Source organism: Chenopodium album, chromosome 25, assembly GCF_948465745.1.
Source record: "Chenopodium album chromosome 25, dcCheAlbu1.1, whole genome shotgun sequence".
Taxonomy (NCBI): Eukaryota; Viridiplantae; Streptophyta; class Magnoliopsida; order Caryophyllales; family Amaranthaceae; genus Chenopodium; species Chenopodium album.
In genome coordinates this window covers 16,396,901-16,410,524 of record NC_137858.1, presented here as the reverse complement: position 1 = coordinate 16,410,524, position 13,624 = coordinate 16,396,901, and the positions used below count along the sequence as shown (strand labels likewise).

At 33.2% G+C, this 13,624-nt stretch overlaps 2 protein-coding genes and 1 long non-coding RNA gene across 6 annotated transcripts; 1 reads left to right on the top strand and 2 right to left on the bottom strand.

Moving 5' to 3' along the window:
- Positions 1-1,069: 1,069 nt before the first annotated feature.
- LOC145614735 (uncharacterized) lies at positions 1,070-4,864 on the bottom strand. 4 transcript variants are annotated; one of them, XR_014107145.1, is made up of 5 exons: positions 4,720-4,864; positions 4,534-4,624; positions 3,043-3,218; positions 2,241-2,320; positions 1,070-1,316 (listed from the first exon to the last, which is right to left on the bottom strand). It is a non-coding gene; the product is annotated as an uncharacterized LOC145614735 (long non-coding RNA). The 4 variants fall into 4 exon arrangements; XR_014107144.1 differs by having other exon boundaries at positions 4,552-4,624; XR_014107146.1 differs by having other exon boundaries at positions 4,552-4,621; positions 4,720-4,837.
- Positions 4,865-8,066: 3,202 nt separating this feature from the next.
- Positions 8,067-11,034, top strand: LOC145613250 (GDSL esterase/lipase At1g33811-like). Its single transcript, XM_081668323.1, has 5 exons — positions 8,067-8,358; positions 8,587-8,711; positions 9,781-10,029; positions 10,161-10,422; positions 10,654-11,034. Exons 1-5 carry the CDS (start codon positions 8,079-8,081, stop codon positions 10,875-10,877), a joined length of 1,140 nt encoding a protein of 379 aa, XP_081524449.1. The 5' UTR covers positions 8,067-8,078; the 3' UTR covers positions 10,878-11,034.
- Positions 11,035-11,104: 70 nt separating this feature from the next.
- LOC145615371 (cytochrome P450 81Q32-like) lies at positions 11,105-13,360 on the bottom strand. Its single transcript, XM_081670445.1, has 2 exons — positions 12,443-13,360; positions 11,105-11,802 (listed from the first exon to the last, which is right to left on the bottom strand). The coding sequence occupies exons 1-2, from the start codon at positions 13,358-13,360 to the stop codon at positions 11,188-11,190; spliced, it is 1,533 nt and encodes a 510-aa protein (XP_081526571.1). The 3' UTR covers positions 11,105-11,187.
- Positions 13,361-13,624: the final 264 nt, after the last annotated feature.

Here is a 13,624-nt window from a genome sequence, read left to right as displayed (position 1 = left end):
ATTTATTATCTTTAATTATTAATTTTTATTATTTAAAAACCAATTATTATTATTATCATCATTATTAATACTATTATTATTATTAAATATTAATTATTATTATTGTTATTATTATTATTATTATTATTACTACTACTACTACAATAATTAAATATTAATTATTTAATATTATTATTAAATATAAATAATAATTCAATATTAATTATTACTTTTAAGCAGAGCAGATGTCAGCAGAGCTGAGCAGGACTCAGTAGAGCAGAGCTGAGCAAAGAACTCCAAAGAACAAGGCCTTAGTCTAATAAATGATACAAAATCGATAAACCAACCAAGAATGTTATTTTCAGACATAAGTTCAAACATTGAACCACACTAATAAAGTTTGTAACACTGACTTACAGATGTGTGACACTTTATATATAGACAAACCATATTCCATTCATGTTACTCCACTTATTATTTCACTAACATATAAATTACTTGTAAGATTTTTCTTATTCTATTTTACTACTGTATACTGTATTACTGTCACTACTACAAAAAGCGTGTTTTCTGGACGCTTTTTAGGTCTTTTTTCGACGCTAAAAAGCGTCGAAAAATTATTTCTCGACGCTGCTAAAAAGCGTCGAAAATACGTGAGTCGAAAATTTTTCAGAGACGCGAAAAAGCGTCGAGATTCTCGACGCTTTTTTATGTCCTAACTAATATACGAAGCGTCGAAAATTACGTATTTCACGCATTATCCCAAATGTGTGTAGTTCTTTTAGCGACGCTTTTACCTGTCCACATACTCAAATTTAGCGACGCTTGTTGTTGTCTTGCGTTTATTCGTGTCCGCCTATGGTATGGCGAGAAACTCTTTAAAATTTAAAAATGTGCAAAATATGTAGACATTAAAAAGCGTCTAGAATTTTTTTTTAAGGTTTTTTTTTCCTCTTATTAAATTATTACCATTATACATACATTATAGTTATTTAATTTCATAAATTAAATTAAATTAATAACATTAAAATTAAAATAAACAAATATTCTATATAACTAGCTAGATTAAATAAAAAAAAACAATAAATAATCAACAATAATAAGAGTACGTAGTTAATTACCAAATTTATAAAAGAAAACATCAACACAATTAATAAAAAAAATAATAAAAAAAAACGTCGCATATTATAGTAACTTATCCCTAAATAAATACATCACTAATATAAGACTAAAAACCAAAATAGATAGATGATGGCCTTATAGACGATATAGTCGCTTGTTTTGACGCTCAAGTATCCCGGCCTATCTCTTGTTGCACCTACATTGCCTTTTACAATCTTCAAAAAAAAAAAAAAAATACAAAGTCTAAATTAGTACATTACACAATATAGGCTTGAGATTCAACATGTTGTATTTAAACATAGAATTGTAAGTTAAACAATTGCAATGAGTAGATGCTAGAATTTTATTTAGTGTGCTAAAGTGGAAAGAGGACAAGAGTAGTACTTGTAGTAATTAAGGCCTTGTTGCCAACTTATGCATTGTAGTAGTAGTATAAATGGGAGTAGTCTAGAGTAGAGAACCTTAGGCAGATTATAATTTAAGTGGCTTAGAGCACTCAAAGAAGTCTTCAAGAATTTCTCCAATATTAATATCAAATCAGACTCACAAGACATGGTCCAAGCTCTAATCAACACAGCAACATCCAAGGAAAAGCTAAAGAACATTGCTGAAGACATTAAAACAGTAGCAGAAAAAAGTAGATCTAGCAATTTGTATTATAGTAGACAGAACCCAAGTTAACAAGCCCACAGCCTAGCTACGCAATGTACAAGGCTTGGGTATCTCTCTTCTTAGTTTGAATTATAACCACTGCAAAAAAAAAAATGATTTAAAGATATTACAATCACAAGATCCTGAAATCATTCTAGGATTACCAAACTAAGGCCTATCCCTGCACCATATTGAAGGCATGACTATAAATCACAAGTAAATTAGATATCAGAATACATATTCAAAAAGTAATCTTGCTCAACTTGTGCTTTCCCAAATCATGTCTTAAAACAACTAGTATTATTTTCAAATTCTTCATTCTACTTTTTTAGATGCTAAAGATGTAAAAGACTAAAGGAATTACTAGAAAAGGCAATAATATGCTGCAAACCTTCAACTATTAGAGTTTGGACAGCTTATGTACTCTAGGAAAGCACAAATAAAATTCAATGAAAATATAAGGGAGAGAGAGAAAGATAGAAACATACAACGGGGAAATGAGTACCAAGCTCCTTCCTTATATATGGATTTTTCATAATTTTCTCGTCAATCTTATGGCCGAGACCAGCTGACAAAGTATTAAAGCAACTTATAAGCAAATCTAGCAAACACCAATATCAAATCAATGCTAAGAGTGAGGCTATTTTCTCAACCAAGGCACAAACCAAACAATCAAGCACACACCCCTATGCTAAAACTAAAAAGACAAAATAGAAAGAGGGAATAAGAGAAAGAAATGAGGAGAATATTAAGAACCTGATAAGTTCTAAGAATCACATCAGCAAGATGGCATGATGCAGTATTTAGAGAAATTGATAAACAAAAGTGCAGACTCTATCTTGCCTTGCCTTCGAAATTTTAAGAATAAGGAAAGAAGAAAGAAAATCAAACTTAGGTGAAATATAGTTACATATTAGACAGATATAAAGAGGTTTATATCCTCCATTCTCTTCCTTTTCTGCTTATGAAAATTTCCATAGAATGAATAAATATAGTATACGTAGTAGATGCATTTTATAATGGTAAAAAAACATTGGGACAAGAAATGCGTTAATAGACTTTCCAGTGCAAGGATCTAGAACTTGATAAATTACAAATATTACCAATCAATAGTACCAAAAGTTGACAGCAACATGATGCAAATACAATACCATCATACAACTCAATAGCCAGGATAATTAAGAACTTGATAGAATAAAACTATTTGAAAAACAACAGTAAGCAAAATAAAAGTTCATTACTTTTCTAGCTATAATGGATTAATAATTCCCATGTTGTGAGTAAATTTACCGTAGCTCGTGTCTCTATTTCATACTGATGACCAATATAATCTATTTCATTATTTTATACTGAGGACCAGTATACTCTGTCAAGATTTACGTAATGCTGACATTGTATGTACGAGTTCGTAGTATATTTTCTTCATCAGGTTCTTCAGCAACTAGATATGTGGTCTGAAGAGTAGCCTGAAATAAAAATTATAAAAAAAAAATTAAGAAATTCTTTAACAACTTTGATTTCATTGGCCTAGAGAGTTGCATTCAGCAGTTATTATTGAAATCAAACCCAATCGAATATTGTTGTGGCAGAAAGGGAATTGGAGGATTCCATCAAAATATTAAAATAGCAAGAAGAAAGCCCTGCTACGCTGAGCTAGAGGAGTCACTTATATGGCACAGTGATATTCAATTTTGTGTGAAATCAAAGCATATCAAGTTGCAGGTTAGAGTAAAACAGAACATCTAAACCACTGTGTGAGTGTGTTCTACACCAAACTAGCAGATTACAGGTACATGGCATAGGCAGGACCCACATTCTCTTACTTGAAGCTCCCACACTCTCCTCACAAAGGTATTTTCCTTATAGAAATATGGCATTAAAGAAATATACTCACTCTAGAATATGCAAATAAGGCATGCCAAAAGTTTAAGTACTACAAGGAATCAAATTAAGTGGTCGGCCATATCATACAGTGGTTCTTAACTCAATTCCATCCAAGCAGAGAATAGGAGCTCATGTAACAGAAAATTGAGGTTAGTTATGCAGACTTTGACATGTCAGCATCTAGTTAGATCGTAATAATGTTTGGTAAGTCAACTCATGCTTGTATTGCTATTGAATAAGAGAGCTATAGTACTATAAATTTCATTCATTCACACAATTGTTGTAAGATTCTTTTTCATCATTAATTAATGCTTTAGTGTATAGGCACTTGAGTTGACAAGGTTCAACAATGAAGAAAAAGTTCATATTGTGTGTTCTAATTTAATAATTAAATCAGTACTTGTAAGACAGAGTGAGGAACTAATATTTCTCAAAAGTCCATTTCTCCATATTCTTCCAATTTCTTCAGTATCATGGGTTCCAAGCAAAGCACAACATCAAAACATACACTTGATCCTAGAAATCATAGGTGATTTCAACAGACAAATGCAAGAGCAAATATATACAATTTCATAGCATAACCTTCACCCTAATGATTGCTATATATGATAACTGATATAAAATATTTTCCACAAGATAAACTAAAAGAACAAAATTTATACAAAATATATAAAAAAAATTAAAATGAAAAACTTGCTACTAAATCAGATTTTAATCGATTATTTTAAAAAAAAAATAAATAAAAAAATGTTTTCTTCACAGCAATTTTACCCAATTGATTTATCAATTAATTAACAACAAAATTCTCTAACCCTAAATCGCCAAAACAAACAAAATCAAACCTAAATCATTAGAAATCGATGAAATTTATACTCAAACAGTTTGAAAAATAGTAACCTAAAGGAGAGAATATACTCGTATGTAAAGGTGAGAATTGACTACTTCATGACAGCGAATTCACAATCCATTACTCCTTTCTTCATCTCTTCTTCATCCATGACAAATTGGGAGAGATTTATCAGAAGAAAAAAAGTAAGAAATTAAAACCCTAAAATCGAAATCTAAAGAGTAATAAGATAATACCTGAAATCTGTATGACAATAGGCCAGTCGTGGAAGAAATTGATACATCTATAAAATATTCAGATCATCAAGCAAGAAGATTACAAACCAGATACACAATTTGGATTTGCGGCGGTGGAGAGTAAATCTGGTAGAAATGAGGGATTTTTCAACAGTGTTGAAAGCGGTAGTTTATCATCTTCCCTTTCTTTGGATTTGTGTGCAGCTTACGAACTTATCTAATATCTCACGTGCAGGGCATGTGATGTATCACTAAATCTCGACGCTTTTCCAAGTCTAGAAATTAGTTCGACCTAGAAAAGCGTCGCCAAACCACGGGATATATAATTTTACTTTGACGATAACCCACCAGCGTCGAGGCTATAGCGTCGAGATTCCACGCATTTTGTAGTAGTGTGTTCATTCATCTATCTAGCCAAGCTAGCTAATAGAAAGACATTTCTTTATTTAAACTTTTTAAGCTGGTAAGAAGTACAGTGTAAGGTAATAAACAAACTTAGGGCCTGTTCATATTTACTGAACTGAGCTGAACTGAACTGAACTGAACTGAACTGAACTGATTGAAACTGAACTGATTGGAACTGAACTGAACTGAACTGAACTGATTGGAACTGAACTGAATTGAGCTGAAATGAATATTTTATGTGAGAGGGAAATTAAGAGCTGAACTGAACTGAACTGAACTGAACTGATTGGAACTGAACTGAACTGAACTGAACTGATTGAAACTGAACTGAACTGAACTGAACTGAAATTAAGTAAATGTGAACAGGCCCTTAGCATCCTAAGAGTTTGAGAAACTTAATAAGGTATTGAGATTGGATTGTAAATCATAAGAATGTAAATTTGTCTATCGTCTATGGAAGATACTCACCTCATTGCTGTCCACTAAGCTAGCTCAACCAATTGAGGTGTTTTCTTTAAGTTGAGGTCTGCCGAAAGTTGCATCTGTAGGTAAACAATGAAAGTGAGTAAACATTAAGTTGAGGCACTGGCAGATGAAAGTCTATATTTACATATACTACTTTCACCAATATTTGTGTTTCTATGCAGTGGCAGAGCCAGAAATTTTAAATCGGGGGGACAGATAACATTACATAGTTTGACAAAAATATTCTAGAAAAAGCACCAATACTTAAATACACCAAATTTCAATAGTTAACGTGTACAACACAAAAATCCAAAATATGAAGTACTTAATAAAAATTCAACATCATATATCAATTTTTCCTCCAAAAATAATCTCTTTTGAATTTGGAAATTTTTGAAAAATTCAAACATTAGATAATATAGGTTATTAAATGCAATACTCATAATTTATAATTTCCTATGACAAACATAATTTAGGGGGTTTTTATGCAAAATCATAATAAAATTATTTTCTAAATATATATACTTAGTATACGTTAACAATAAAAAAAAAAAAAAATGGAAGGAATACTTCTTAAACACTAAAAAAATAAAAGTCAATGGAAAATACTACCTAGGTTCAATGACAATAAACAAAAAGGGAAAGCGTTACAGCAAGGTTTGAACTCTGGTTTCTTGTAAAGAATTCCACTTCACTCACCACTAGAACTTGGCAAATGGGTCATTTGGGTTGGGTATGGGTCGGGTCATTTCGGGTCAGGTCAAGTTCGGGTCGAGTCATGTCATTTCGGGTTTTGAGTTGATTTTGGGTCGACTGATAATCGGGTCGGATACCGGGTCAACACTTCGGGTCGAGTTCGGGTCGGGTCGGGTCAGTTCGAGTCGGGTCAACTTTGGGTCAGGTCATATTCGGGTGATGCATTGGGTTAAATTCAACTCTGTGTATATATTTTATTATTTTTTGACGAAAAACTCACTATATTTATTAAGGCTACTTTTCTCATGGAATATAGTATTGTTTGACTTTTATTGACCTTGTCTTTTTTTTTTTTTTTTTTTTTTGTTTAGATTTAGAATCAATTTCAAGATCTCCTAAACTAAGAGGGATGTTCTTACAAATTGAGTTATACTCCCTTTGGGTTACTTTGGGTTTTGAGTCTATTTGGGTCAACTAATTTAAGTTAAAGGTCGGGTTAACTTTGGATCTCGGGTCGGATCGTTTCGGGTCTTGGGTCAACTTCGGGTCGGGTCATTTCGGGTTTCAGGTCAAGGTCGGGTCAGTTTCACTTTGGGTCGGGTATGGGTCGGGTCAGGTTGATTCGGGTTTTGGGTCAACTTCGGGTCACTGGTTTTGGGTCGATTTCGAGTCAGGGGTCGGGTCATCGGGTCTGGGTCAGGATTGCCAGGTCTACTCACCACCAGACCATCCACTTTGTATCTTATAAAACTCCCACACAATAATATATATAAAGCTGCTTTGTTTTTGGGGAAGTGGGGGAACAACCGTCTCCCCATGTCCCCCTCTGGCTCCGCCAATGTTTCTATGTAAGAAAGTAAACATAGTCATGTTGATGTTGTTATAGCAATTTCAATGCATGTACTTTTTCTAAATGTCAATTATTTATAATTTAAAGTATGATTGATCAAAGTTTGACACTGACAAATGTATCGATCAATTGAGGCACTTACATAAAACAAAAGGGAGCACGATGTACAAAATAATGTGAATGTCCATGAGTAAATCAGATCAGCATACCAACCCTGAATCCCCCGAGTCCCCAACCCATGTCGTAAAACAAAATTCTATTGCCCCTAATTTATATCCCTATATTAAAATCATTTATAAAATGCCTAGGAATATCATTTTTTTTTTAATTAAATATAGAGTTACATCCTCTTGAGAGTTTACTCTCCCTCCGTCCCTAAATTACATTCCTACTTAATTAAACTAGGATTAAATACTAGAAGTAGGAATGTAATTTGGGGACGGGGGAATATACTATTAATTTTAAAAACCCGGCATTGCTCTATTAGAGTCGGTTTGGTTATCTTTGTTAATATTATATTTATGTTAAGTTTATCTTGTTAGAAGTTTTAGGCAAGTGACGTTTCCTATTGCGTATTTATGTTAAGTTTATCTTGCTCATGAAGTATTTAGTAAATTATCAAAGTAGGTATGCCTTTATCTACCAATTAGTGCACCTTAGTGTCCTCACCTAGTCACCTCACACACTAAATCAACGGCATTAGACTCACGGGATATAGGAACCTCATCACCGTCCGTCAAATTGCAAGCTACCATCAATTAATCTCACCGCATAGCTAATTTATATACTTGAAAAAATATATTAAGCGATTAAATGATTAAAGTACAAATTGCATGTTTCCCATGAAAACAATTGTGTTGACCGTCATTTTCATCTCTATATATAGTTTATACTTAATACCCAAAATAAGAAAAGAAAATTAAATAAATAATATTAAAAAAAAATGGAAAATATGAAGTTTAGTAAGAAGAAAGTATTTTCAATTGTAATTGCATTGTTGTTGTGTTACATTGCTTCGGCATGTAATAGGACGTCAGCTACAAAACAACCAAAACAAGTGCAAGTGCCATGTTTTTTCATATTTGGTGATTCTTTGGTTGATAATGGTAATAACAATGGTATTCTTACATTGGCTAGAGCTAATTATCAGCCCTATGGTGTTGATTTTGCGCAAGGAGCCACGGGTCGTTTTTGTAATGGTCGAACTGTTGTCGATGTGTTGGGTACTAGACTTTTTACTCTTTCTATTTCATATCGTCTAACCACTTATTTATTTATTTTATTTTTAATTTTCATAGCATTCGTACTCTATATTGTTTAAAATATTGTTTTGATATTAGTAATATATCAATTATCAACTTTAAATTTGTAGGTGTAACTAAAATTTCATAAAATTAATTGACTAAAGTGATAATTAAGTACTAATTAATGTTTTGTGTGACAATATACAGCTCAACTTCTAGGATTTACAGACTATATTCCACCATTTTCAAGCGCAACGGGTGATTCTCTTATCAAGGGAGTGAATTTTGCATCAGGAGCTTCTGGTATTAGAGATGAGACTGGCAATAATTTGGTACTCCGTACTCACACTATTGTTTTTTGCTTCTTTACAATATATAGGTTGCAATGGGCTGTTCAATGTTGGATATCCGATCCGATCCGAAAATTCGGATATCCGAAATTTTCGGATCGGAGAAATTACGATCCGAATCCGATCCAAAATTTTCGGATATCCAAATTTTCGGGTCGGATAGTCGGGTTTTCGGATCGGATCACCGGGTTTTCGGATTGGGTAGTTAAAATTCTCGGACAAATTTTGATCCGTATCCGATCCGAAAATCCGAAATTTTTTTCGGATATCCGATCCGAAATATCCGAAACCTTAAAAACCGGATCGGATATCCGAAATTTCGGATCGGATATTTTTGAACACCCCTTGCATTTAATCGAGTGCTCGAACCCGTTCGAACCTCGAGGTTCACTTATTTTAAAATGTTTATTCTGTTTAAAAAAATGTGACAAGTATTCCCTCTATATTTTTTTCACTCTCTTTCTAACTTACTTCGTTTTTAGTTCTTTTTGTTCAGCTCATTTTTAAATGTAAATTGTATACTGTATATGTATTATCCTTTAACCATATGCCCCCTTTACCTAGAGTTTTAACCTTATCTTACACCCCTTCATTTTTTTTAAACATTTTCCCTTATTATTATAATCGTATTCTATCAAATACTTTAAAATTATTTTATTAAATTGCTTATCTATAGTATTTGAGTAATAATACATAAGAGAAAGGGGAAATAGAAGTTAATCCATCTATTTGGTAATAATCAGTTTGACTGGTACACGTGTTAATGCACAAGTTTGACCATGAATATATATAATTATATATTAGTAGGAAATATAAAGCTTATAATAAAAATATACTGATATCGATAAAGGCTAATCGAAAATATTTTATATAGCAACATTTATTATTTATATATTGGTAAAAACAATATTCTCAAAGTAGATATATAAATAGTGAAAATTCAAATAAACTATTGCAATTCTTATGACATGAAGCATTGTATATTAGTTACAGTACCAATTAGGAAAAAGGATTATTGCTTCCAAGAGTTCTAACTCATTCATACATGCAGGGTGCTCATATTCCAATGAATCAACAAGTGAACAACTTTAGGAGAGTTGTACAACAATTAAGAAGATTTTTTAGGGGAGATGCAAATTCTCTTCAAAATTATCTAAACAAGTGCATCATTTATTCCGGATTAGGAAGCAATGACTACCTCAACAATTACTTCATGCCTAATTACTATTCTACTCCTAATCGATTCACCCCCGAAGCTTATGCTACCGCCCTTCTTCAAGATTACTCACGCCAACTCACGGTTTGTATTATTAACTCTAAAAGTAGTGGTTGTTTGGTTGACATACGTGTTTTAGTGACTAGTTAGTCTAGTTTAGTGTTACATACGTGTTTATAATGATATTTGAGCAAACGATGAACAAATTCGTGTAGGATTTGTATCGACTTGGAGCAAGGAAGGTGATCATACCAGGAATCGGGCCAATTGGATGCATACCTTATGAGCTAGCAAGGTTCAATGGGACAGCACAAAGCCGTTGTAACGAGGAAAAGAACAATATTGTCAATCTGTTTAATTCAGGACTAAGACAATTGGTTGATATTATAAACAATGGTCAATTTCCAGGGGCCAAATTCGTGTACTTAGACTCTTTTAAAGGCAGCAAAGAATTGACCGCTAATAAAAAGTCTTATGGTACGTATTCTTCCCTTGATCATAATGTATGATTGTTAGTAAATCTTTCACCTTATATTAGTCGAGTTGATCTTGAAGTCAAGTTGTTCACTAAGTTTAAGAGTATCCTTTAGTCTAAACTTTAGTGGTACATACATTAGACTCTTTAGTCCTATTTATCTCGTGTATGTGTTATTGCTTGCTTGGTTAGTTAATTATCAATTTTAAATGTTATATTCGTTACGTGTGTAGGACTCGAGGTAACAGAAGAGGGGTGTTGTGGAGTAGGGAAGAACAATGGGCAAATTACTTGCCTTCCTTTGCAAACTCCTTGTGAAAATCGCACCAAGTATCTATTTTGGGATGCATTTCACCCAACTGAGGTAGCTAATGTGATATATGCCAAGATGGCATACAACTCCAAGGCCAATTCATATGCACACCCTATCAACGTTCGCCAGTTGGCAACACTCTAATTAATAAATGTATTGTTTTATTTTTATTTTCAAGCATCCAATTGTATTAAATATTTAAATTCTGTGAGTTGTACTTTCAAAAAAAATATCGTTAACTCAATTAAATCCATAGATAATGGATTTGAGTTGAAGCAATGTGTGTTTGGTTAAGACCCAATTGTTTAAGTGTAGTCTACTACGAAGAATACAAAGCTTAATCCATAATAATTTTTAGGTAAAATTCAAACAAAAAATTAAACACATAATTTATTTATTTATTAAGAAACATACTTGCATGATAGTTTTTGTTATGCTTATTTCAAATAAAAGATCATAAAAACTTAATGATATTCAGACGAGTCTTGCACTTAGCTTTTAAAGGGTTAGATTTCCACATAGAAATTCCAACAGTTTCTTGCATATCAACTTGCTGTTGATCAATTCTTTCCCATTCAAAACATTGTATTAACGTCCCTAATGTTAATCCAATTATCCGCATTGCCAAATTCTCCCCTGGACAAGCTCTTCTTCCTGATCCGAAAGGTATATACTCGAATTTGATCTTTTCCCCATTAACATTCTCAAACCTTTCAGGCTTGAATTTTCTTGGATCATTCCAAATATTTGGATCGTTTTGTATAGCCCATATGTTCAACATAAGGAGAGTGCCACGTGGAACATAAAAACCTCCCACGACACAATCGGAAGAGGACTCACGAGGTGGTAGTATTGGAGCAGCAGGGTACATTCGAAGTGTCTCTTTTATGATGCAATGTAGGAATGGAAGATGAGCTAGGTCGGATTCCTCGAGCAAACGATGATTAGTTCCTATATGGTGATCTATCTCAATTTGTGCTTTGCGTAAAACTTCTGGATTGTTTAATAGCAATGATAATGCCCATTCCATTGCACTAGCTGATACTTCACTTCCCGCTAGTAACAAATCCTAACAAAAATAATGGATGAGAAATACAAAATTTTAGACACTGTCCTCTTACGTTGAAATTCAATTCTGTTCAGTTCAGCTCAACTCCTAATTTCCTTCTCTTATAAAATATTCATTTCAGTTCAGTTCAGCTCAGTTAAGTTCAATTTAGTTCAGCTCAGCTCAGTTTAGTTCAGTTCAGTTCATTTCAGCTGAGTTCAGTCAATGAGAACAGGCCCTTATTCAATTTTCATTACAACACATTTTCTATAATATTTCACTACCTAATCTAGGGCATATAAATATGAGCTAAGAGTTTTCAAAATATATATCTATATATATGAGCTAAGAGACTTTTTTTTTTTTTTTTTTGAGTTTTATTCCATTCTAACATCTTAATGGGTTCATCTATTACATAAGTAACTGTTAGAGTACCAACTCAATCAAAAATTTAGGCTGATGATTGAGGCCTAGAAATATGTTTTATAATCTATCAAAATATTTGATCTTTGAAGTTACTGAGTTTTACTAAACTTTACTGAACAACACTTATTTTTAATGAGCTGAATATATTTTTACTGACTGAAATTATTTTTACTGACTGAAATTATTTTTACTGAATATTATTAGAGGTGAAATAAATAGGGCCTAAGTAATTTACCTGGACAAGACCTTTGATTATGTCATCATTAAAAAATAAAGGATCTGAGTTTTGTAGGTTAATCAAAACCTCAATTAAAGTTTTGTTTTTCCCACCACAATCAATCACTCCTTGACATCGTTTTTCATCCACCAAATCTTGTAAAAACTTGTCAAGTTCCAAGAAAAGAGCCTTATACTTTTTCTCCTTACTGATATAATGGATCCCCAAATACTTCAAAAATGGGAAGAAATCCACAACACTTGTTGGTGCACCTATTTCTATCAACTCCTTAACCACTTCTTGAAATCTCTTTGCTTCTTTCGACACCACCGCCTCGCCGTAGATCCTCTTCCCGGCAACCATCCTCATCATCACATTATTCGTAAGCTCGAATAGCGCCTTTTTAACCTCCACCACCACCACCTCATCGCCACCCTTTTGGTGACTTATTATTATTCTCTTGACTAGTGATCTCACTTCATCAGCTCGTATATTAGCCAGTAAATGAAGGCGGTGAGAAGATAAAATCTCGGTTGCTGCAATCTTACGGTGGTTACGCCATAGAGGGCCATATGGGGCCCACGACAAGGTGGTGAAGTCATATCCTAGGATCTTGCCTGCCACGAGACGGGGTCTGTTGGCGAAGCTGATGTCGTTGTGGAGGAGACAGTCCTCCACGGCGGAGGGAGAGGAGACGAGGAGGGCGCGGCGAGAACCGAACTTAAGGGTGATCACTGGACCGAGTTTTTGAGAGAGACTTGATAAGGTGCGGTGAATGGAGTTGTGGTCTTTGACAAGGTGGAGATGGCCTAAGATGGGTAAAGTAGGGAAAGGGCTTGGTGGGTAGTTTTTCAATTTTTGTAAATAAGTTTTAGTCACTATATATGGGACTACTACAAATATTGCTAAGTAGAGTAATATAGAATTTTGATCCATTTGGAATTGGTTTATGTATGTTAGAAAAGCCTAAGTGTGCGCATATATATATAAGGAAATAATTAAGACTTGGTTTATATATATTATATATATAATATTACATTATATTATATCGTTGATTGAGGAAATAATTAAGGGCCTGTTCTAATTGACTAAATTGAGCTGAGTTGAATTGAATATTTTATGAGATAAGAAAATTAAGAACTGAATTGAATATTTTATGAGATAAGGAAATTAAAAACTGAACTGAATAGTCTATGAGAG